We start from the raw sequence: 25,255 nt of genomic DNA on the forward strand, positions 1-25,255 counted from the left end.
TAACAGCTGTGGCTTTGTTAGCAAGGTGCATTCCTTGAATAATGCTTTTGGGGAAGTAGGAAGAGAAGGATGGGACAAGAAAGATTTAGAAATGATTCATTCTCGCAGGTACATTAAGTACCAATCTCTTACATTGTAAATTTCCCATGGGAGGAAATTTTTAGCCTGGCTCCTTCCTGCTATGGTCCCTCATGCCTCCTGCAACCTTTGCTCTGGAAGGTTGTGGGAATGTCCATAAAAATGAGTATCAACAAAAAGTGCTTAGTCTCCCCACCCACTAAAAGACCCATGCAACGGCTGTTCTCAGTTTTAACATAGGCAGCAATTAGAGCTGGAAAATAAAACAGGGGTGGGCAGTTTCGACTCTCCAACAGCTCCAACTCCAAGCAGCCCCAGCTGGGATGATGGAAGGTATACCCCAAAAACATCTGAAGGGCCACAGGACCCCAATCCATGATGTAAAATGAAGTACAAAAGGAATAATTCTGGATGCGGCAGCAGAAAAATAGAGAAGTTTCAAGTAGTACTACAGTGGTACTTCGGGTTAAGTACTTAATTCGTTCTGGAGGTCCGTTCTTAACCTGAAACTGTTCTTAACCTGAAGCACCACTTTAGCTAATGGGGCCTCCTGCTGCTGCCGGAGCACGATTTCTGTTCTCATCCTGAAGCAAAATTCTTAACCCAAGGTACTATTTCTGTGTTAGCGGAGTCTGTAACCTGAAGCGTATGTAACCCGAGGTACCATTGTATAGCCATGGCTATCCTTTGGAGAGAGTAGGAATATAGGTTTTGGGACAACAGTAATTACTGAAGGCAGGCAGTCAAGGAGGGGGCGTCCCTTGAAATATGTCACATGAGAAAGTAAGCAAAGGTCAGAGACAGTATTAAACACAGCATGGGTTGCCCAGCAGGTGTCAAGTGAAGTTAAGGCTAAGAGATTAAGAGACTCTCAAGTGAAATCCACTTAAAGATCTTATTCAGCATTTAGCAAAGAGATAATGAGCTTTAAACCCTTGAATAGCTTACTAGGAAAGCAACAAGTGAAAAGGATCTAGGATTCTGAAGCTGAAGCAGAGGCTGAAAAATCTAATGAGGGGCCAAACTGTACGTGTTATACCAACTATGGATCCGTGCCTTTGAGTGTGTTCCTCTCCCACCCCACGAATTGCCAGTGAGCCCTTGACCATCTAAGATTGCAACTCAAGTGTAGGGGCAGGTGACTTTAATCCTACAGCCCAACTGTGGTCCTGCTTTAAATTGGGACCCCATCCACCTGCAATTTACAATTGATAAAAACCGTCCCATTCCCTACAGCTGAGCTCTTCTCCTGCATGCAAATTGCAGGGATGATGCCCCTAATCTGAGCTGGGAAAAAGAATTCCCCTAACCCCCAGGGCTAAGCTGCTGATCTAGACTGACCCACTTCCCACAATTGCAATTTATGTGCCCCTTCCCCTCATTTAAAAACACAGATATGTAGCTAATATGTCCTCAGATTTGCAGAGAGTTCCTGACAAGGGTGGGTGGGGTGGTTCCCTAGTCAATTCAGAAGGTCTGGCAATCCTACCTTACGGGCCCTTCACACACATACTAAAGCCCTATGGAGAACTGGAGGGGGGCAAAAACCAAGATAACAACAAGAAAGCTTCACTGTAGAGATTTAAACTCAGAATCAGAATTAATCAATCAATCCAGTTAGCAGCTGTCCATGTGGAAGAAAACACAATCCTTTAGCTACACTTGAGGAATCAACAAAAATAATCTTATAAAACAGGAAAGAGTGAAATATTTCCCCGTTTCTAACCCTGACAGAAAAGTTTAGAGATATTCCTTTGGCACAGTACTGTTGCCTCATCTGTCTGGGCTACTTTGCTTCCCTTCATTCACACCCCCATGATAAAAAGGTATGCTGCCTCGGCTGTTGCCCCTCTCACCAGATCATTTTAGCATTCATGCAGCTTATTTTTTTGGTATGTCTAATTCTCATGATTCATCCTCCCCTCCCCCCAAAATGCTGCACACAACTCTTTTCGAAAGCTGAGCTCCTCAAAATGTTGTTTTTTACTTTAAGTATATCCAAAGTGAAGCAAGACTCACACAAGAGTATTAAAAGCTCTGCCTCATATGATGACCAGTACAGCTTATGTGAGTTTTAGAAGTCTACATAAACGCATAGGCAAAACAAATAGTTTTTAGAAAGTTTGATGTAAGAAGAGAAGGTGGTGAAGAAAAAACAGAAAGGGTGCAACGTTTTGTAATGGTCTTCTTAGCACTTTGCTAGCCCCACTCTTTGTTCGTGTAAGTCAGGGGTAGGAAACTTCTGGCCAACCCCATCGCAAGGCCATTTTGGCTCATCCAAAAGAGGTTTACAGGCACTGCTGTTTGGTGCCACCTGCAAAACTCTGTGCAAAGCATTTTAAAAGACCCAACTATCTTCTGATAAGCCTTTTTATCTAGCAAATGTATAGTTTGTGGGAAGCAGCAAACTGACAGTTAACCACCAGGAAGGAATCAGGGTATATCTACACACCAAAGGAATGACAAACCTGGCAAAGAGGGAACTAAATCAATATTTTTGGTGTATGAAATAATGACTCCTTATTTTGCTAAAAATAAAAATGAGACTACACAACTGAACTTATACTTACTAATAATCAATATAAAACAACCACACTTGTACATTACCGTTTTTCTTAGCACAGAAAGGAAAGTTCAAACATTATAGATCCTTTTGCTTTTCATAGCATTTTCATAGCATGGGATCATGTTGATCTCCTCACAAATCACTGTCAGCTGCCAGGCTTGCAAAGATGTACCCACAGCTACCAAATTACGCAGGAAATATACCATGATACTGTGGGCCCAGTTTGGTATTTAAGCAAGGTGGGAGAAGAGGATGCAGGGGAGGTATTTAATCTACCACACCTACAATGAGCAGTGCTATTCATATAACAAAAATTCACACCACCATACAGAACAGTATGACAACATTTGCTAACATCTGTACCTCCCCCCCCCCCCCGATGCACATTGCAGCGCTATGTATGAGAAACCTCATACTGGATGCAACAACAGGGTGAGAAAAGAAAATCACTTGTATTTTAGCCACTGATTTATCAGTCAGATGGCTCCGAGACTGTAGTGGCAAGAAGCCTTCTGCAATCCCCTGTGCACAGTCTGTGTATCCTGCTGCATGTAGTTATTTCTTAGACATAGGCATATGCAAAATAATTAGAAAATGAAGCACTTCAGCACATACCTTGTTTCACCAAACTTCGTCATGGAACAATAAACCACAGAGACGGAATTTACATAAAATTATCTCACTCCATTTTATTTAAGATTCTTTTCTCCAGTTAGTAAAAGAAAGATGTGTCTCTTTTTATACATATGTACAAGTTCAGTTATAAAAATAGACAGCACATTCAAAGAGGAAAAAAAGGCTTGGCATTTTCTGATTCCCTCTAAACACTGTATATACACATGTGAATCTGAGCGGGGTGGGGTAAAATCTTCATGATTTAACTTAAATATCCCCTCCCCACCCAATTATTCCCTCCAAATCTGTTTTTTTTTTAATAAAAAAAACAATTTAACTGAACTTATTTCTGCTATTTTCAGGTGTGCAAATTAAAGGCAGAGTCAACAGGAAGCACTTGCTCTACACTGTGGGACACCAGGCAAGGTGCATGAGACTGAAAAATCCTTTGCTGCCTTAGCTAAGATCTTCACCTCGTAACCTGGTTCTCCCTTGAAAGATGAAAATGCCCAGAAAGAAAATCCATTTAATGTAAATGTGAAGGCAGGAGAACTGCCTCCCTCCTTCATCTCAGTGCAATGCAGACAGAATATATATATTTTTATATATATATATATATATATCATGCCAAAAGCAGATGGTTCTTGTGCATTCAGAATAGAATACCACAACAAAGAGTTGCACTTAATGGCGTTGCTGCTCTCTAACAACTTTCACTAGCTTCACAGAGCTTTGCTACAGTGCTGGATTCATCACAGTGGAGCAATCCAAACCTGCTGGGTGTGGACACTGCTGACAAATGAGTCTTGCTAAAGAAAAGGAACACAGTGAATGGATGGCTTGGAATGAAAGACATCGTTTTAGCTGGGGACTGTATGGATCGGGGAAATGGAAGCATTCCCCGATGCGCATCCTTTGCGGTATGGCCAACAGTGGTACCTAAAACATGTTTTTAAAAAACTCTTCTATGGCACAATGAGATGAAAACCAGGGACAATTCCCCACTACTCGAATTTCTTCTTGTAATCGCACACAAAATGGCTTTGTAATCTAAAACATTGAAGAGTCCCACATAAGCCAAATCCAAGAAATTGTACTGAAAACCCAATGCTATGAAAGTAAATGTATCCGAGCCTGGGTTTTGCAATGCTAATTGGCAATTTGAAACTTCCTTCTGCTCTGTGAGGAAGAGGCAGCAACATCATTCTCAAAAGCTCTAATCTGTCCTATTGTCGTTTAGCCAACCAAGCAGTACTCTAGTAGTTCAGAAGCATGATACTGACAAAAGCCCCTTTCTAGGACGCAGTGCAAAACTCCTCTCTCCTTTCCCCTAGAGTCTATTCTTCATTGCATCCACCATTCATACGCATTTAGAACCACCAAGATGTTTGTCCACAGCTCCCTTAAAAACAGGCGCACTGGCCAGAAGGCTCCTCTGAATCTGCGGGGCACCCCCTCCCAAGTTTAGTTGCTGATCTCCTTCTTATAAGAATGGAGTTGAATTCCGTATGAAACCTGAAAGACGAGGGGGGCAAAGGGCGCTGGTGTGAGTACAAATGAAGGGGGAGGAGATCTCACAGCCAGTCTCATGTGGAAGCCGGATCCTTTCCCTGCATGATTTGTAGGATGCCAGAAAGAAGCCTAATGGAAAAGTTAAGCTCAAGCATCCCAAGTCTCTGTCCCTCCTCATCCCAAATCTGCAAAGACAGCAAATGCGGGCTACACACGGAAGTGCACACAGAATACCTCTTGCCCCAGTAGTGCAGTTGTCTTCTCCTCAAGCCCACATGGAAACAAGGCATCATCTGTAAACCCTTTTGCTGGTAGGCATGGGTGGGCTGCTTAGGAAGCCGCTATGGAGACACACAGGTTCCAGGGTTTCAGAATTACTATCGCCCACCTGAAGTGTGGGCTCCTTTGTATTGTTTTCGGATTGAGGTTTCTGGTGCCAAGGAACCTGTCAGGTTTAAGGGTTTGGAGGTTCCACAAACGCTGTTTCCTTTACTCAAGGGGGAAGTGGCGCTTGACTGTCCAAAGTCTGAAAGTCCAGCAGGTCGGATGAGAGGAGTCTGAAGAGGGCTGCCTGAAGACATACCTAGCGACAAAAAGCAAAATTCTTCCTCAATGGGCCACACCCAGACTATAGCTTTTTAACTGCATACAAAATTAAAACTGCAGGATAAAGATTAACCAAGAGCTTTACTGACAACTTTAGTCAAGATTTTTTTTTTTTTAGTATCTTGCCCTTTTACCCCAAGGATACCCAAGGCAGTGAGTATCAAAATCTGAGCCCATTCATTACAGTGGATAGAAAGCTGTCAAAGAAAAGGAAAACATTCTATTTTTTGTACAAGTATTTAGTACTGAGGCTTAATCTGACCAATCATAATTGGATTTTGTGATAAAGAGACTTATTAGGCTAATTAGTCCCCAGAAAGCGAGTGAACCTTTTAATTACGTATAAACATACTGATAGGAGCAAAAATGTGGACTTGAGCCGACAACAGTTCTACCTAACTGCTTATCTTTCAGGGACTAGAAATGAACTTTTATACCATCATATGCGCTGGAACTTCAACATGCCTGGATTTCAAGTGGAGACTTAGATATCCTACAAGGATATCTTCAGGTGTCCTTAAGGATGGCTGAAGGCCTGGTGTCAAAGCATAAAGGGTGTTCAACGCCCCACACAGCCTCCTACCTTTAGACACGTTGTACCCATACGCTGCATATGCGGCTGCTGAGGCGGCGGCTGCTCCTGCTTTGGCACCTGCCATGGCAGCTGCACTTCCGGCTGTGGATTTCCGGCTCCGGCCTTTCCCTGTGCTTTTTGATCCGCCATTTGCACCTTTGGGACGGCCTCGGCTTCTACCTGAATGACCTCGTCCTGTGATGGGCATATCCTGTATTGAAATTCCTTAACAAAACCAATGAAGAAAGAACATTTAGTGATGTGTAACAAATAGTGACTGTATAATTAAATATAATTTAGTAAAGGAGACCAAAATGTTTTGCCTTCATAAATCCCCATCCCCTTTCAAGGAAGTTACCTCATTCTTCAAGGCAGATAATATTCTGTCACAAACAGCAGAGATATTTAGAAAAGTGACTTTGGGCAACAGTCACCTGCTACCTGAGCCTTGTACGATCGAGTAAGACTATCTCCACTATGACAATCCAATGCTTGCTTGTCCAAAAACTAAACTTGTTTGATACATTTTAAAAGACATGCTTGGGGATTAAAATGTATGTCCTTGCTGAATCCATTGTAATTGCTAATCTCGTACTGATAAATATATTGTAAAATATTTTACATCAACATTTTATGATCTACCCAAGTCTACTTGAAGCAATTCAGATTTGTGCCTTAGGAAATGAATTTGTATACAGTGGTACCTCTGGATGCGAACGGGATCTGTTCCGGTGCCCCGTTCGCATCCTGAGTAGAACGTAGCACACAACTGCGCGTGTCGCCACTTCCACGCATTCGAATGACGTCATTTTGAGCATCTGCGTGAGCGGCAAAACCGGGAAGTAACGCGCTCCGTTACTTCTGGGTCGCTGCGGAGCGCAACCCAAAAATGCTTAACCTGAAGCTACTTCAACCCGAGGTATGACTGTATAAGCATTTAGCTTACTCTGCTTGATACTTCATCGTTTTAAACAACATAGCTTAATCTTCCATCAAAGGGAACTAGTTCAATGCACTTACTCAAGTCTATACTATTCTAGCAACTTTTGAAAGCCTTTCTTAGGAAGCAACAACAATGACCTTCCAAATCAATTAAACAAGAACTGCAAGTCTTTTTAATTTGGGGTGCCTCATAAGTTTGGTGACAGAGCTCAGAGATACAATGTTTTAGAAATATTATCTTAGAGTTTATACAAGGTCAAAGCTGAACTGCCCTAAATGGCTTCGGCCCAGTATACCTGAAGGAGCGTCTCCACCCCCATTGTTCTGCCCGGACACTGAGGTCCAGCTCTGAGGGCCTTCTGGCAGTTCCCTCACTATGAGAAGCAAAGCTACAGGGAACCAGGGCGCCCGCCCTGTGGAACGCCCCCCCATCAGATGTCAAGGAAATAAACAACTACCTGACTTTTAGAAAATATCTGAAGGCAGCCCTGTTTAGGGAAGTTTTTAATGTTTGATGTATTTATTGTTTTTAATATTATGTTGGGAGCTGCCCAGAGTGGCTGGGGAAACCTAGACAGATGGGTGGGGTATAAATAATAAATTATATTATTATTATAACTGAGGGATGGGGAGTGGGAAAGGCAATGGTACACAATGTTCTAACCCAATGGTTCCCAATTAGGTAAGTATTGTGGACCCCCTACTTTTGTAAATTTTGATATCTCTATGGTAGTTTTTGCCATGGACACCCTGGATGGGTTACACAGACATCCTGGGGTTCACAGATGACCAATTGGGAACCACTGTTTTAAACTGTAAAGCTGATGGCCTGATCCCATAAACCAGTAACATTAGTCAGCTTTGTGGAACTACAGCAACTCCACCCATTACCTGGAACTTGCACTGCTGATAGCTACCATATTTACTCGAGTCTAATGCACCATTGAATCTAATGCACACCTCAATTTTCAGAACCTTGAAACCCAAAAAAGTATTTGCTGGCAAATGTAAATGTGCCATCGAATCTTAATGAGCACCTTAATTTTCGCAACGTAATTTGGCCAAAAAAGGTGAGCATTAGATTCGAGTAAATACGGTAATTAATAGAGTCCCCTTTTCAAATCGGTAATTTTAGGAAACAGTTGTAACTATTCAGACTTGGACAGAATGGAATTAAGAGAACTGCAATTTGTCTGCATTCTGCAATTGCAACTCAGCCAAATGAGTCAGGGAGAAGGATCGAGACCCCCATTTCCCTTCTGGTCACTTTTCTTTTCAATGCCTCCTGCGAGAGACAATGCTGCAGTCAAGAACTAAAAGGGAAGGCAGAGCAGTTGAAGGTGTTTCAAAATTTATTTTTCTACTACATATATCTCTAAGCAAGAAACCTCTCAAATACAGTAATGAAAAGAAGCTTGGCACTTCTGATATGGGTATAGGCCAGTATTATCCTCCTCCTAAACTGTAAGGCAAATGGGGCGCTGAAAAAGACAGGAGTTGCCTAAACCCATCCACTTAAATTTACGGCCGAGTTGAGATTTGAAACAGGAGCCAACTTCATACTTTTGTCCTTACTCCAACTTATGAAGCTTATTTAGAATCAAAAGAATTAAGCGGTGAATGATCAAGCACATCAGATTTCACCTGAGCTAACAAATCTGAAGGAGACATTATTTGCTAGATTAATTCCAGTCCTGCCCGTAAGCAAATCCAGTGCTCAGAAGCACAGCCACATACAGAGTTCACATTATGCTCCTTATGCGCCATGTTTAAAGACAAATACTAACCATTCATGTTGTCAGACACTGAGCCCGTGATGGAAGCAGGAGAGTTAGTAGCTCTTGACTGAGGCGCTGAAGATGCTGGATCATCCACAATCACCAGCATGTCATTGCTGCTCTCGTCAGGTGGGATGGATTCCATGTGCAACTCACTGTTGATGGAAATCTAGATCATATAAAAATAAAAGTTCACATTACATCCTGTTATCATAAGTTATATACCCTTAAGCTATGCTTTTGGATTAAGCCTGCATGCTGAAATCAGCGCGCTATAGAACTAAAGAATGCAAGACTATAAAAACTGCTAGAAGCCTTGGAGAATGAAAGGGTCCTACTTTGTCTTCTAAAAAATGTGTTGCTGCCTCCCTCACCTATCACATCAACGAGAAGAACCTCTTTCCATCTGCAATTCACCTATTCTTATTGAGTGTGGGCACTCTGAAGCAGCCCTATGATGCGGTTCTTAAATTTTGAGTTGGCTCAAACGGGACAACTTTTAGGAACCATGTTATTTCAAGTTAAAGCCAGAACTTTGAACTGAGCCTGGAAATGTATGAGAAGTCAGTGCAAGATACTTTAAAATAGATAACAAATATATGGCCAGAATGGCAAACGGCAATCTGATGTCTGCCGTGCCCATATATTCAAAGCTAACCTGGAAGTTTCTAAAGATTGGAAAAGTGTTGTAAAGCTATCTCCATCCACAGCTGGTGTACACTGCGATAATCTCATTGCCATGTATGAAGCAGCCCAATGGTGTTGGTAAAGAAATTCCTACCTCACTGAAAGGGCTGGGCATGGCAGAGTCGACACTAACAAATGACTCATCCCCGTCAGCTGAGAGGTTGGAATTATCTGCAGATGGAACAAACGGGATCACCAGATTCATGCCTTCTTTCCTTTTCCTCCCGTCTAACTCGTCTTCCTTCTTCTTCTGCAATCAAATTAAGGAAACAACCATCAAAAGGGCTGGAAAACATGGAAAAGAGGCTAAAAGCAGACCCTTTACTTAACTATGCAATGCAGTTCCCCAACCAAAAAAATTAACAAAAATGTGTGTTTTAGTCAGAAGTGTGAATAAAAATGCATATATTAGTGAAAATAACATGCAAAATGCATTATATTAGGAACAACTGTTTGCAAAAATGTGCATATTAGAACTGTATAAATAATGAAAAATTAAGTTATCTATCAGTAACTAAACTGTTTGAGGAGAACAGCAACATTTTCAATGCCAGATTAGAAACATTGCTATCCAAAGGTGGCTGTATTCTCCAGTATTATTATTTCAGGAAAATTCATTTCAGACAGCAAAAATTATATTTATTGAGAATTTCCATTCTCTTCAGAAGTGAGCTACAATCAAATAAGAATGACTAGAGTCCCACTTTAAATCTGAATTAACCCTATATGTGGAAAAGCAAATACAAAACAAAAGACAGAAGAACAACATCCTTAAAAACAGAGACACATCCATTGGAGAATTTGTATCACTTGCTGTCTCAGGAAGATTGAACCTCCTTGATCAAGAAGGCACTAAAATTAACCTGAGTGGGACAGGTGGCCTTACTGCTCCTGAAGGCAATAATAATAAAAAAATTAAAGCAATAATGTAACAAAATAACAGGAGTGTTATTTGAAGTACCTTTTCAGCATATTTTTCCCTCTTTCGTTTACGCTCTTTCACACGATTTGTCTCCTCCTGCTGCCGCTTCTCCTCCTGACGCTGGCGTACTACCAGTTAAAAAATAAAGTCAGAAACCATTATTTACCAGAGGAACTGCAAAATTCTTGCAAAACACAAGAGCCAAGTTGAACGCAATTGGAATAGGCCTGTGTTGGTCCTTTAACCTCCTTTAGTCCCAACAATGTAACTTCATCCATTCTCATGGTTCCATTCTCCGTCCCCTCAAAAAAGTCTATCAGACCCAAATCCAAGAATGATATCCAACAAAGTAGTTCCATTAGCACAACTATTTCTGATTGTACAATGGAACTTCCCCTTCCACTCATCTTCCTTGGACACACCATGTCCTCCCCAAATCTGCTTCAGAGAGTTGGAGGAACACTCTCTGGAACAGTCAAAAAGAGAAGCCAGCATTTTTGCTTTTAAATAGGAGCGTGATTGTGAGATTCTTAAGCTTTTAGTTTTGTAAAACAGCACCCTGCAGCAAAAATGCAGTCAAATGTCTCAACTGCCTTTAATCTTGATACTGAATGCATCTATTTAAGGGTGGATCCAGATTAAATAGTTGTGCTTAGCTCCCACTGAAATAAATGGGAAACGATCAAGACATGACTTTCTGTTTGCACTTATTTCAATGGGACATAAGCACTTAGCTTCTTCATCGACCTCATTTTATAGTTACTGATACAAATAAATTAGCAAACAAAAACACAGGCACACAGTGGGAGCTAGTATATGACAGAGGTAGGAGTATGGACTTGCACATACATTTTTTCTCAAGTTCTTCATCATCCAGAAGCAGACTAACCACTTCCTTGGGTTTCAAGGTGTCGGGTTTGAAATTGCCACCTGAAATCACCATCCTTTGAATCTATGGAAAAGAAAAAATGCATCTGAAATTTTCTTCTCAGATCATTTAATGCCAGAGACAATCAAGAGAAAGTGGAGGCACTTTATCTAATATCTATTAGATTGAATGTGTGAGAAATTTTTTTTTTAAGTCTGAACTTTGAAAGTTGTTTAAAAATGGCAATGTTATTTTGTAATTCTAATCCCAAGAGGCACTCCATGGCACAAAAATGTATGTGTGCACCCTAAAGTGGTAAGAACTTTGGTGCTATGTACAATTTACCCATTACTGCCAAGTGCTACACAGGCATATAAAGGTAATCATTTCCCATTAGGTGGTATTATCTTTGCCGAAGATTAATGTCTGATTTCTCATCAATCACAGCTCAATTTCCTTGCTATCCCTTCTACACCACATTATTCCATATTTTGTTACCCTTACCTCACTTTTCTCCTTGGCCCTCTGCAAGATGCGTTCCTCTATGGTGCCTTTACAAATCAACCGGTACACAGTGACCTGTTTGGTCTGACCCAGCCTGTGAGCTCGATCCATGGCCTGCTGATCTACGGTTGGATTCCAATCACTATCGTAGAAAATTACCTGTCAGGGCATTTTTTTGAGGGGAAAAGGTTACAAATACAAAACTGATTCTTTGGTCACCACCCAAAGTTTGTACTGCACTTTAAAATGATAGTAAACAGCTTTGCCTTCAGAATGATAACATCTTAGTGATTTTGGGGGGGGGGGGGGTCAACCCAGATACAAGTCCAGTTCTGTATAAGACCATAGTTATTTAAAGGCTGCTTTACACATTACTATTACTAACATGGCGATCAACTTCATGCAGCAAAAAGCATGTGCACAATTCACATCTGAAATGGGGTGCAAATTATTTGTTTTTCCAGGTTTAGATTACTGGCCAGTCAGAACAATTCATGAATTATGTGAGGTTGTTTTCTTTTCTTTTGCTACACTATAATTGTCTTCATACTGGAAAAACACAATGCAAGAAGCAGCCATCATATTCAGATTTAGGAAAGCAAAGGTAGTGAAACTATATTATATCAAATAATTCTGTACTACCAGGAATATCCAAGCTCTGTTAATTAATCAGACTATAGTAGCTTTATGCTTTTTTGACATATCAAATATCCTGTTTTAGTGCTTCTTCCTTTCTGCTGAGTACAAACGATCCTGGAATAGCCCACAGTGTTAAGAAAACATTTTCAAACCAAGCTGTTTACTCACCGTATCAGCAGCTGTAAGGTTAATGCCTAAGCCACCAGCTCTTGTGCTTAACAGGAACACAAAGATATCATTCCTACAGAGAGAGATAGAAAGAACAAAAGCAACCATTGCAGTTGTGTTGCTACATAAACATTACTTAAAACAATAATTACTATTACCAGGAGGGTTTTGACTTTTGCAATCAAAGACAGAATCACTTCACCCAACAGTTTATTATTATAATACCAGCGTATCTGCCTTGATTTCTAATATCAATTTTATGCTACAGGACTTGTTGCACTGTGGAAATGTGGCTTTTTGATCTGGCTAAATCTTTAATGATGGGAAAGAACTCAATGCTGAAATACCACCACAAATTTAATCGCATGAAATTACAACACAAAACTCCCATGATTTTCCGAGTTAATGGGGGTGGCAAATTAATTTTGTTTGTTTGTTTGAAACAACATGGAAACCGGCATCAAACTTTCATTGGATTCCACTAGATTTCCAGAAGTGGCTGTTTACAATGTGTAAAAGATAACAAAAACCACAGAAACTGCAGGGTTAGGAAATGTCAGGAAAAGGTACCATTGGTACTCACTTGAAATGTGTTTCTAAGGAAATGAAGAACCAACACAGCCCTAGTGTTTAATACTAAGGGTGATTCTTTGGACCCTCATGGGAGGAATTCATTGCAAGTGCCAGACTGAACAATCCATGTTCTCCTCCCCTTGTGTGCTGATGTAGGGGGTTCTCCCAACCCCACAAGATCCAATTTTGGGGGAGTGAGGGGGTGAAGACTCATTGGGCAAGAAGCCCTTGGTTCAGCCTTCAGCTGCCAGAAGTAAGTAATAATAATAATAATAATTTTTTATTTATACCCCGCCCTCCCCAGCCAAGGCCGGGCTCAGAGCGGCTTACAAGCAATAATAAAAACAAGATGAATGATTACAAACTTAAAAACAAAAATAAAACACAACAATTAAAATAATGGAACATTAAAATATTAAAATGTAGCCTCATCGCAGGAGGAGAAGGAAAAGAAGGGGAAAAAAGAGAGCGAGCGAGGGGGGGGGGAGGGAGGGAATCAAACTGGCTCCAAGCCAAAGGCCAGGCGGAACAACTCTGTCTTACAGGCCCTGCGGAAAGAAATCAGATCCTGCAGGGCCCTGGTCTCATGAGGCAGAGCGTTCCACCAGGCCGGAGCCAGAGTTGAAAAGGCCCTGGCTCTGGTCGAAGCCAATCTAACTTCCTTAGGGCCCGGGACCACTAGGGTGTTGTTATTTATGGACCTTGAGGCTCTCCGTGGGGCATACCAGGAGAGGCGGTCCCGGAGGTACGAGGGTCCTAGGCCGTGAAGAGCTTTAAAGGTCAAAAGCAGCACCTTAAATCTGACCCTGTACTCCACCGGGAGCCAGTGCAGCTTGAAAAGCACTGGGTGAATATGCTCCCATGGCAGAGACCCCGTGAGGAGCCTCGCTGCAGCATTCTGTACCCGCTGGAGTTTCTGGGACAGCTTCAAGGGCAGCCCCGCGTAGAGCGAATTACAGTAGTCAAGCCTGGAGATGACCGTTGCATGGATCACTGTGGCCAAGTCGGGGCGGGAAAGGTAAGGGACCAACTGCTTGATGCGGCGAAGGTGGAAAAATGTCGCCTTGGCTGTTGCTGTAACCTGCGCCTCCATGGAAAGGGAGGCATCAAGGATTACACCCAAACTCTTAACGGAAGGCAATGGCACTAATTGGGCCCCCGCAAGAGAAGGGAGTTGGTCCCTCATCAGCCATAGGACCTCTGTCTTCGAAGGATTTAGTTTCAATCGGCTCCCACGAAACCATCCAGCCACAGCTTCCAAGCATGGAAGTAGTTGCATCCCACCCATAGTTTAGATGCTGAAGAACGACAGTGTAAATACAGTTTGTCATAAGCTGGAATCCAATGGGTTGACTGTGCAGTTTCACTTACAAAGGTTACCTGGCTCTTCCTTTCCATCACCCCTTGGCTGATGTATAGCATAAGCATATTCCTACAAGAAGAATGGAGGGGTCCCAACACTAACCATATTCCACAGGAGGACAGAGGAGCCTGTGTACCTGGTGATTTGGAAACTACTTAACAGAACCCTGTCGCTATAATTCAACAGAAAAAGCAAAGGGAAAAACAAACCTGTTCTGAAAGTCAGCTACCATATCTCTTCTTTCAGAGATTTTTGAAGACCCATCTAACCGCATATATGTATGCTTCCTGTAAACCATGTACTCCTACAAGAAACCCAGAACAAAATCTCAACATTTTTTATCTAGATTTTCAACAGAACAAACAATTATAATTGTTTTGAACATCACAGTGCCATGCAATATTGTGCAAGCTTCCAATATGCCAGAAGGCTACTAATGTAATTTTAAAAGCAAAATAATCTGTTTGCACCATGCAGTGCTGCAAAAACATACTAATCCTGAACCTGTTGAATTAAAACCTGATTATTAAAAAAAGACTGAGGTGCTCAGGAAGCCTGTGTCATGTAGGTACTTCATTGCTCACCATTCAGTTAATATTCATTTACTGGGCAAATTACCAAGCGATGTTTAGTCCTTTGTTCGCACCATGTACTTAACTATTTCTGACCTCCACGGCCATTGTTATAATCTAAAATCCATAAACAGTTTCAGGCCTCTTTAAGTTTAATTTGTATTTCAATGTGCTCAAAATTATATCCAAGACGGTAGACTTTTGTTATTAATTCACAAGCTCATCTCACTCCTTTTACACATTATTCTGTACTTGAATTAATCTCTAAATTAAATTTGATTTTAATGTATGCATATACTTTATTCTCTCTCTCTCTCTCTCTCTCTCTCTCACACACACACACACACACACACACCAACACATGTGAGCAACAGCAATGAAAGAAGCCTGAGGGGGACTAAGGAGTACAGGAGCACATAGTTCTTTGCACCTTTCTAGGTTCAGAAGAATATATGAACATTTGCTTGGTTTACAAAACATACAATACACAAAGTTTAATATTTTTGGTGCTGAATTTATTTTCAATTAATGTATATAAAACTCTGACAACAGACTTGTTTCTGGGGGGAAAGTGCAATCAATAAACAAGCTTTGGTATAGCTCAAGGTCATAATGCTGTTGTTGTTAACTGCAAATATCAGGGTTCATATCTCCACTCAGCCATCAAGCTCACTGTGTGATCTGCAGCCAGTCACAGTCTCTCAGCCTAACCAACTTTCATGGGGTTGTTGCACGAATAAACAGGAAGGAGGAGAAACAGGTGCACCACCTTAACTTCATTGATGGAAAGGTGTAATACAATTAAATAATTTTTTTAAAGGTTTCACTGGAGCTGGGTGACTCAGTGGTCTCATTTGAAGATAAAACCAAACCACGTTTGTTTAGCTAAACTGTAGCTTGTTTGCTGCACTGTATCCAGTACTGTAGTTCTTGTTTTTCCCCATCCATAAAAATAGATCTTTGAAAATGAGTACAGCCTGCCAAGAGCAGACTAAGTAAGGGAATAGGTTTTGTGTTTTATATTGTTTAACTGAGGTATGATATAAATATCGAGCATGCTAAAAGGTAAAGGTAAAGGACCCATGACAGTTAAGTCCAGTCGCAGACAACTCTGGGGTTGCGGCACTCATCTCACTTTACAGGCCGAAGGAGCCGGTGTTTGTCCACAGACAGCTTTTCCAGGTCATGCGGCCAGCATGACTAAGCCGCTTCTGGTGAAACCAGAGCAGCGCACGGAAACGCCGTTTACCTTCCCGCTGGAGCGGTACCTATTCATCTACTTGCACTTTTTGGCGTGCTTTCAAACTGCTAGGTTGGCAGGAGATGGGACCGAGCAACGGGAGCTCACCCCATCACGGGGATTCAAACCGCCGACCTTCTGATCAGCAAGCCCAAGAGGCTCAGTGGTTTAGACCACAGCACCACCCACATCCCTCCATTGAGCATGCTGTGTGAATGCAAAAGAACAGTAGTGTTCTTGCAGTCCATCTTTTTGAATTATTAAAATATATATATGAAATATAAAGAATATTCTTTCAGGCCTTGTGCATGAAAAAATGTTGCAACCACAAACAAAAAATAAGGATAAAAAAACCCAAGTTCCTATTTAGAAATCAAAGAAGAAAATATTGAACTGCAATCAATGCTTAGTTCCTGGAAGGATATTATGACCTCAGTAGAGTTCATCTCCCACCAGAGTGTATACTGGGCTTCCACTGAGGAAAGGGGTGGTATATTAGAATCTGTCTCAAATAGGTTAAGTATGTTTGCATGGATTAAGGAGGAAGAACTGAGCTAAGGTTTAATGAATTATGGTAGCTCTTCTTGCTAATATAGACCAAGACAGAATGATAAAACATAGTTATTTAATGACAACTACGGTATTTGGGATGTTAACAACAGCATAATAATTACAGTGGAAGATTCAAGAGTTTTTGCAAGAAAGTCTTTCAGATAGTTAACAGCAGACAGGTTGTTGACTCTTTTTTATCTTTGTAGCTTTTTTAAAAGTAAAAAAGATACTGCTAATCCTAGAGGGATAGTTATATTAAAACCTCTTGAATATCCTCCCATTAAGCCTGCTCAGCTGACGCTGTCAGCATGACACTAGAAGTACTAATCCTTGAAAATAATGAAATCAGTCCTTGGTAGAGTGTGCTGGTTTACTGAGGCAACAGATAAAATAAGTAACTTCATTTCTTCCTTCCTTTGGTCCACTGCAAATGACAGGGAATTTACAATAGGAAAAAAATATACACCATCCAATAGTAATTATTCAAAACCAAGAGCAACCAAGCAATTGATTTAGAGCCTGGTCCAATAGTTCTACTGAACTATGATTCTGTAGGTGGTCCACTTGGTCAGTCTGAAAGTGACAGGGTTACGCTGGTGCAGCTAAGCATCTAGGACTTCACTTGGACAGCAACACAGAATGGCATGGCTGCAATGGGCCAGATCTTACATAACTTAGGGACAGAGAAGAGAGTGGGGGAAAGTATGCATGATTCTCTGTAAATGTATGTCCTGGTCCAGCATGCTGCTGCGCTAGCAAAAGCATGCAATCCACACAGCCTCTCCTTTCCTTAAAAGATTGTATTTATGTCAAATACTATATTTCCTTAGTCATTAGCTTCAGTTTCTCCTTCATGCAGAGTAAATGAATCCTACCTCCAACAAGTCAATCATCCGTGTCATCTGAGAGTAGATCAGGACTCTGTGTCCTTGAGATTTCAATCTTGTCAACAAAACATCAAGGGCATAAAGTTTTCCACTGTCTGTGATCAGACTCTCTTTGTCTAAACGGAAGGAAGGGGGAAAATATTTATTTATTTATTTAACTTGTATACCGCTCTATACTCAGCCTCAGGGTGGTTCACAGGATAAAAATCACAATATAAAAACACAAATTACATAATTAAAATAAAAACAAGAACATCAAGAACAATGTGGGGGCATTACTTTTTGGGTGGGGGTGCAGCAGGGAGAAGGCTTATTTCTCCCTAAGTGCTATAGCCCCTAACGCAAAATGCCCCTGCATTACAATTAAGATCCAGTGGCCTGGGCGAATAAGAATGATTCTGCCTGGCACCTAAAAACAGTTAGTGATGATGCTGCCAGATGGTGATTGTAACCCACCATGAGATCTTATGGTGAAGGGTAGGCAAGAAATGAACCAATCACATAGAGGAAACTCGTTCCACTACCACTTCCCAATAGAATGTATGAAATCAGAATGGATAAATTAGTTACTTAACAGTCTTTTAAACTACTTTACAACAGGCGACCCAAGTTCACCAGGAACCAAATAACAAGAAAAAGAGTTTAAAAACAACAAAACACAAGTATTTTTAATTCTTGTATTTTTCTTTAATATCACATTTCGCCTGCACTAGTTAAATTATTTTTGAACTTTGAATAAATCCTGCCACCTAACGTTGAAAAGAATACCACGAATAAACAATATTTAACTTTTTTCATTTGACTGCACTCTGCTCCTTTACCATCTCTAGCGGAAATAGACAGAACAAAAGAATCATTTGTTAAATAACACCCAAGATCCGATTCTACTCTGAAGATTTTCACATTTGGTGAAAATCGGGAAGGAAACAGTTTCTACTGATTCTCCTGCAGCTCCCCCTCCCCAATCTGCTCCAGAAGACTGGGGGGGGGGCTTTTGAGCAGAATTTGGGGTTCAAGGGGGCAGAGGAGGATGCAGCCTTGCTGTCAGTTATGCGACACCATTGGATAAAATCTAGCACACATAAAGGGTTAGATGGGAAAAGCTGTCTATTTCTGGCGCAAAATTGTGTTGTCAGGTTATAAATCAAATGGGCCTCCTTTCATTTAAGAGAATTATTACTTTTAATCAGACTTATCTAGACTTGGCTGGGGAATGAGAAGATGCTATGATGTTACTGTCTGGGGAAGAAACATGTCTGGTCAAAATGACAGCTTAACAGAACCCCAATTATAGAGTCCCCTCTCCTTTGGAGCCTGACTTAATCTTAGTTCCCTCTAGGGAATTAGGAAATGCACCTCTGCTGTGTAAAAATAAGAGTAAAAAGGACCAAATCATAGTTTCCAGCCACTGCCTCCCTCCTCTAGAAGGCTGCAGGGCATAAAGGGGTCAGTGCAGAGCTAGCTAGCACTCACAGTAAACAGCCAGCAAAGTTGGTGCTTTTTATCAATGCAAAAAGGACTCAGACACTTCCTGCCATTTAATCTAAGATCATTTCTCTTTCAAAGAACAGGAAAGGCCTCCAGAGATTCCCACAGTGATCGCAACTACAACAGTCTGAGAGAGGAGGGCAGAGTTAACTGAAGTAGCAGCTGTTTTGCTGTTCACTGCAACTTTGGAGCCTGAAAACCAACCTTGTATCGAATTGCTCCTTGATTTTAATTCACTTGCTCAAACAAGCTTCATCTTATCTATTATTTACTGTATTTTTATCCTGTTTTTCAGACAATTATAATCTTGGCAAAGCAGCTCACATCAGTTAAAGAGAAAAGAGCGACAGGCCTTGGTGTTCTTACATTCCCATTAAAAAACAACCCAGTGAATAACTCTGGAAATACTATAAATATTTCAACATATTCCACATGAATAGGGGTGTTAGGTAAGTTTTTGCTTGGACACCTCAGGTAAAGGTTGTAAAACAGGCAAACTTGCAATTAAAATGCATGAAGCTGACGGCTGCAAGATCAGAGGCCCAAAATTTATGTGACAATGAACTGATGGGTCAACGTACAAAGTACAGTCGTATCTTGGATCCTGAACGCCTTGCAAACCGGGAAGTGAGTATTCTGGTTTGCGAATGTTATTTGGAACCTGAACACCCAGAGCGGCTTATAATTGGGTGCAGGGAGCTCCTGCAGCCAATCGGAAGCCGCGTCTTGGTTGTCAAACATTTTTGGAAGTGAAACGGACTTCCAGAACGGATTCCGTTCAACAACCAAGGTACAACTGAAAATTTAGTTTTGTGAGCTGCCATACCAAAGAGGTTGAGAATCAATGGTTTGAACAACCTAGCTTTAATAACTGTTTTGAAGCTTATCATATACTTAATGTTAACCACGTTGCTCCTCCTGTAAAGTACTTGCTCAGTATCTTTGTTTCTTAGCCTCCTCACTGGTTTTGACAGGAACCAGAAAACAGGGATAGCTGGGATATATGGGAGTGGATGAAAAAGGTAAAGGAAGAAGATCAGTTTGAAAATGCCAGACTAAACTAGTGAGTTGCGGATTTGGTCCAGATATCCAGAATGCTGCAGAGACGAGAATCACAGAATCAGAGTTGAAAGGAACCCTGAGGGTTATCTAGTCCAACCCCCTGCGTATGTCAGGACAAGAAAGCTATCAAATAGGCTCAATTAGGTAACCACTGATCGTTCTCACACACCCAACTTTCCTACAAATTTATTGCAGGAAGATTTCCCAAAAGGAAGTATGAATTATTTCCCAGTTTGTCGTCATTTAATGCATGGGTAGAACATACTAGCATACGTAGATAAGCAAAGTAATATAATCCACTTTGTTATTAAACTATGCAGTTATAGAGCTGTTGCCTACCTGGTATCCTGATGAAAGACCAGCCGTTTTGAGGTCTGACACCTAATAATCCTCCTGGAAATTCCGGAAAGAACTGAGAGCACCGTTTTAGCCAGCCAGCTGCTAGTTCAGGCGCTCCATGCAATACACATTGCTTTGCTTCAAGGCTTCCTCCATCTTTAAGTGCTCTGCGCTCATATTCTGCACTCCGATCATTGCAGTAGAAATCCCGTGGCACAGCTGTTACCTGTGGATTAAAAGGGTATAATTATACCGAAGAGATAATGAAAATATTGGCTGAGATTAAATATCAGTAATAAGTGAGGTTCCTTTAGCTATATAGTACTGATTCAAAAACGGTTACAAAACTACCCGATCACTCTTATCTTTCAAGATGACTTGTAACAGTGGAAGATGTCGGCTTCAGTTTAACACTTCTGAAACCTTAGCACCCAATTAGACAGACAAAATTCAGAAGTTATGTGGTTCCTGCCTACAGGGATTCAAATCTATCAAAGTTCAAAGGATATAGGAAAGGACTTGAGAAGGGGAAAGGATAGATGGCAAACCAAAGTGTAGTAAAGAAGGAGGAAACACAAGGCTTGATGAAGGAGAGGGAGATGACTTCATATCATATGCAACAGAAAAAGGGAATGGCATGGCATAAGGCTTGAGGCGAAGGTAGCTTTAAAATGCCAATCACTGTGCTCATCCTCTCTTTACTGGAGAACCTCACTGGGTATGCTTTGGTTGCTCTGTACTTCTGGGTCATCCTTTAACAATTATGTAACAGACTTGAGATTTTGATTTACTCTAGCCTGTTTATACAGTGAAACCACTGGTCAGAATCAATACAGCATGAATTTCACTGATTTAGCATGCAGGAACACACGTTATGTAAATGCTATCTGAACTGACTCAAAAATGCAATAGAATCAGAAAAAATGAATTAGCTGGTTTTGAAATTAAACTGCACTTTACTACGAAATAAATAAAAAAAATAGTCCAGTAGCACCTTAAGAGACCAACTAAGTTTGTTCTTTACTACAGCAGCCTTCTATTTGTCTATTTTTAATAGCACAACAGACCAGACCAGTTCCTCAGGTACTTGACACTTGGCAAGAGACACTTGGCAAGAGACATGGTAATTATGGAATGCTCATTTAGTGTCAAGTGTGTCTTCTATCAGGCATCTCTGAAAGGCCTTCATACATCTGGTAGTGTCAGCCATAAGATAAAAGCTGCCTATAAAAATCCTCTTTCCTATTCCTTTTGCAAAGAAGGAATGATCTCTTCTTGAAACCTGATTGCACTTGTGTCTCTGGGAATCAACTGCAGTGATTGTGAGGCTACTCTTCTACACTAGATGTGCAAATGGCATTGGACCTTTAAGCCATCTGAGTGTAGACATGTCGCACAAGGCCCTTACATTAGCATCACAGTATGTGTGCTTGAATTGTAAAAGTCAGGTTTTTTTAACACAGCACTTTCTTTAAACTCAACGCAGTTCTGAGCTATCCAAATGCAAAATTCCATTTCCGTATTTAGAACACTGAGGTCTTCAGTTTATCTTCCTTTGCATGTCACCTTCCCTACTGTCAGCTTCAATATAAATTACCCAGTCAAACAGTGCTGCCAACACAGGAATCTAATCTTTATACCAAAGTAGCTATCTTGGACCATCTCCATCATTTTTAATCTTTGCTGCTATCTGGATGGAGTAGAATGTTAGCCAAACAGCTGTTTCTTCAATGGCTGAATAGCTGAATAGTCTCAAGATAAGGAGTCTGTTCCAGCAGACAAGGTTGCCTTTTGTAAAAAGCTATAGTACTCTCTTATCTCTCCGCAACAGGCTAAAATGCAAGTCCATGGTGCCATCCTGTACAGCAAGTACGTGCTCTCAAATACATTTTCACAGCTAAGCAGTGAAAGCCAAATCAACAACAAGGTAGATACTAGACTCGGTGAGAAAGACAGGTACTGCTGTATAAGCCATAATCATAAGTTACAAAACTCTGGTTATCCATCTGCACAGTAGCTGTTCCGGAACATCTGTCATCTAGAGAATTATTCAACAAAATGCAACGACAGTGAAAAAATTACCTTGTATATATGGCAGATTTTTTTTGCCATCTACCTTTTCACATGCAGTCCCTTGCACTATCTTATCTGCTGATTGGAGGGTCTATCAACCCTTCGCAGCAGATTTTCAAGGGACATGGGGAGACTGACAAAAATACCATCCCCCATATCCACTGGTGGGAGCATTAATAGAACTCTGTTTATTGTATACTCCTGTCAGCTGAGTCTCAGTTAGGATCTAAGCCAATGTTATTAACAGTAAAAGATAAAAGAGCACTATTAGGTCTGTAATTTATCTCATATGTCTACAAGCATGTTATCAAAGATATTGGGGTACTAAGAATAATTGATCACAGTTGTTCTTTTAGGACAAATAAAAATAAATTGTCCATCAAGATCTCAACTCCTCCTTTCTATGAAAAAGACAGACACATCAAAATGTGATATCTTTAAAATCAGAACTTATAAAAGAGCTTGTGAGGTGTGGGAGACAGGGTAAAAACTAGCCTAAGGCACATACACATAGCACCAAATCATGTATTGTATACAGTTTTGAAGGGAAATGGTGTGGCAAAATGTACAATGCAACATAGTTGAGACAACGAAAAATCATCCGAAAGCACTTATGGAACACAAGGGTAGAGATTTGGGGGGGGGGTGCTTAGTTAAAACACACAGATTGACTCATGTTTGTTTGGCAAGTGTGGGGAACAGTTGCCTCCCAGATGTTGCTGAACTACAACTCCTATCACCTTGGCCACTGCCCATGCTTGCTGATGGGAGTTATAGTTCAGCAAGTCTGCAGGGTCAAAGATTTCTCAGCCCTGTTGTAGCTTTTATCAAAGAAACTGAATGCAACTACAGTAACTTATTTTGGGGGAGTTAACTAACTCGTTGCCAGCTATGAAAAGCCACAGCTAAGCACTCAACACTTTTTCTAGCAGGATATACAATGCTGCACTGCCATCTTCAGACAAGAGATGGGAAATGAAAAGAGCAAGGTTTAATACACTGAGTCAATACCATCTTTTTCTGACTGACTCGTTCACTAAAGAGGGGGGAAATTATGTGCACTGCTTTACATGGAAATGTTTCCATCTCATATTTTCCCTTCTATTATCCATTAGATACAACAGAAGCAAAGTATAAAATATCATGGCTGATATAGGGCTGCAAAACTTTCCTACAGGATAAAAGGCACCTCCTGTAACACAGACACAAGGGGAAGATTAGAAGCATGTTTTCAACTTTAAACTAACCAGAGTTCCTAATTACGTCAGAATTTGGGGAGACTCTTAGTTTGAAATTCTGGTTTGTTCAAACAAGCCAGGATTAAGCCATGGTTTATTATCCTGGCTCGTTCAGATGTTAAAGGAACTTTGGTTAGCACATCTGCTAACCAAGTTCTGATCTTCTTGCAGCCATGCCAGAATACTAGAAGGGAAGGTCTTTTATTTGTGTGCACGTAACACAAAACTAGGGACATGGGTGGCACTGTGGTCTAAACCACTGAGCCTCTTGGGCTTGCCGATCAGATGGGATGAGCTCCCGCTGCTCGGTCCCAGCTCCTGCCTACCTAGCAGTTTGAAAGCACGCCAAAAAAGTGCAAGTAGATAAATAGGTACCGCTCCAGCGGGAAGATAAACAGCGTTTCCATGTGCTACTCTGATTTCAGAAGCGGCTTGGTCATGCTGGCCACATGACCTGGAAAAACGCCGGCTCCCTTGGCCTGTAAAGCGAGATGAGCACCGCAACCCCAGAGTCGTCCGTGACTGGACTTAACTGTCAGGGGTCCTTTACCTTTACCACAAAACTATTTCAGAATTCGGCTAACAACATACTGTATATCCCAGGATCATGAGGATAGTCAAATAAGTCGTTTTGTATAGAGAACTCTCATGGTATTATTGAAGAATCATTAAAGAGATGTTGGGTAGCATATAAAAACTTAGAGCCTAATTTTATATTGCGGCAGGAGTTAGGATCATATTTTGCACTTCCAGATTTGCAGCCATTGATGATACTAATCAGTGCTGTAGAAAAACTGCTGACAGTAGTTCCTAAACTCCCCCCTCCATCGGAAAGGAATTTGCAGACCAGTTTGAGAACCTTTACTACAATTAATGCTCAATAGGCTAAATCTTGGAAGGCATGTGGTGAAGAGTTCAGTAAGGTGGTTCTTATATTTCATTCCTCATATGTCAGCATGAAGGTAGCCATATCTTATTCAGACAATGCACAAATATGTGTTATTACTAAAACAAGTACAGATCAGGAATGGAATGGAACATTTGGGAGGCTTTTGAGATAAGGGTTTTATGCTCCTTGCCTGCTTTTATATAATTAATGCTTCACCATACACTGCAGTATTTATTGCCCTGCTCTTGCTTTCAAATAATTAGCAGACATTATGCTGAGGAGTGTAAGTTAAGGTCAAGCAGATGCCTTCACTGGTGGCAGGTATCTCGCTAGACAATCCTCAAACACATTCAGGGTGGGGAGGGTTTTCTGGTAGCAGATGGTTAGCTGTGTTTCTGGAGTCACATCTCGTTTATTATGGCCTTTCGTATTATGTTAACAAACAGTGCTTGCAAGAAGCCAAACACTCTCCAAGTTTATTGACTCATAAAAATTAAAGTGAATATGCAAGACATGCTCC

At 41.0% G+C, this 25,255-nt stretch overlaps 1 protein-coding gene across 3 annotated transcripts in view; it reads right to left on the bottom strand.

The window, feature by feature from the left end:
- Positions 1 to 3,307: 3,307 nt before the first annotated feature.
- INO80 (INO80 complex ATPase subunit) overlaps positions 3,308 to 25,255 on the bottom strand; it is a 56,090-nt gene continuing 34,142 nt past the window's right edge. For 2 of the 3 annotated variants that reach the window (XM_083744166.1, XM_083744164.1), the window contains exons 26-36: positions 20,536 to 20,761; positions 17,635 to 17,762; positions 14,605 to 14,699; positions 12,460 to 12,532; positions 11,653 to 11,811; positions 11,130 to 11,232; positions 10,320 to 10,408; positions 9,453 to 9,608; positions 8,681 to 8,840; positions 5,961 to 6,176; positions 3,308 to 5,354 (exon numbers count right to left, since the gene is read on the bottom strand). In XM_083744166.1, the coding sequence (XP_083600292.1) occupies positions 5,149 to 5,354; positions 5,961 to 6,176; positions 8,681 to 8,840; positions 9,453 to 9,608; positions 10,320 to 10,408; positions 11,130 to 11,232; positions 11,653 to 11,811; positions 12,460 to 12,532; positions 14,605 to 14,699; positions 17,635 to 17,762; positions 20,536 to 20,761 (1,611 nt within the window). In that variant the 3' untranslated portion in view covers positions 3,308 to 5,148. The remainder of the gene's footprint in view (positions 5,355 to 5,960; positions 6,177 to 8,680; positions 8,841 to 9,452; positions 9,609 to 10,319; positions 10,409 to 11,129; positions 11,233 to 11,652; positions 11,812 to 12,459; positions 12,533 to 14,604; positions 14,700 to 17,634; positions 17,763 to 20,535; positions 20,762 to 25,255) is intronic. The other variant, XM_083744165.1, reaches the window with a different exon arrangement.

Source organism: Podarcis gaigeae, assembly GCF_964106915.1.
Source record: "Podarcis gaigeae genome assembly, chromosome: 1".
NCBI classification, from domain to species: domain Eukaryota; kingdom Metazoa; phylum Chordata; class Lepidosauria; order Squamata; family Lacertidae; genus Podarcis; species Podarcis gaigeae.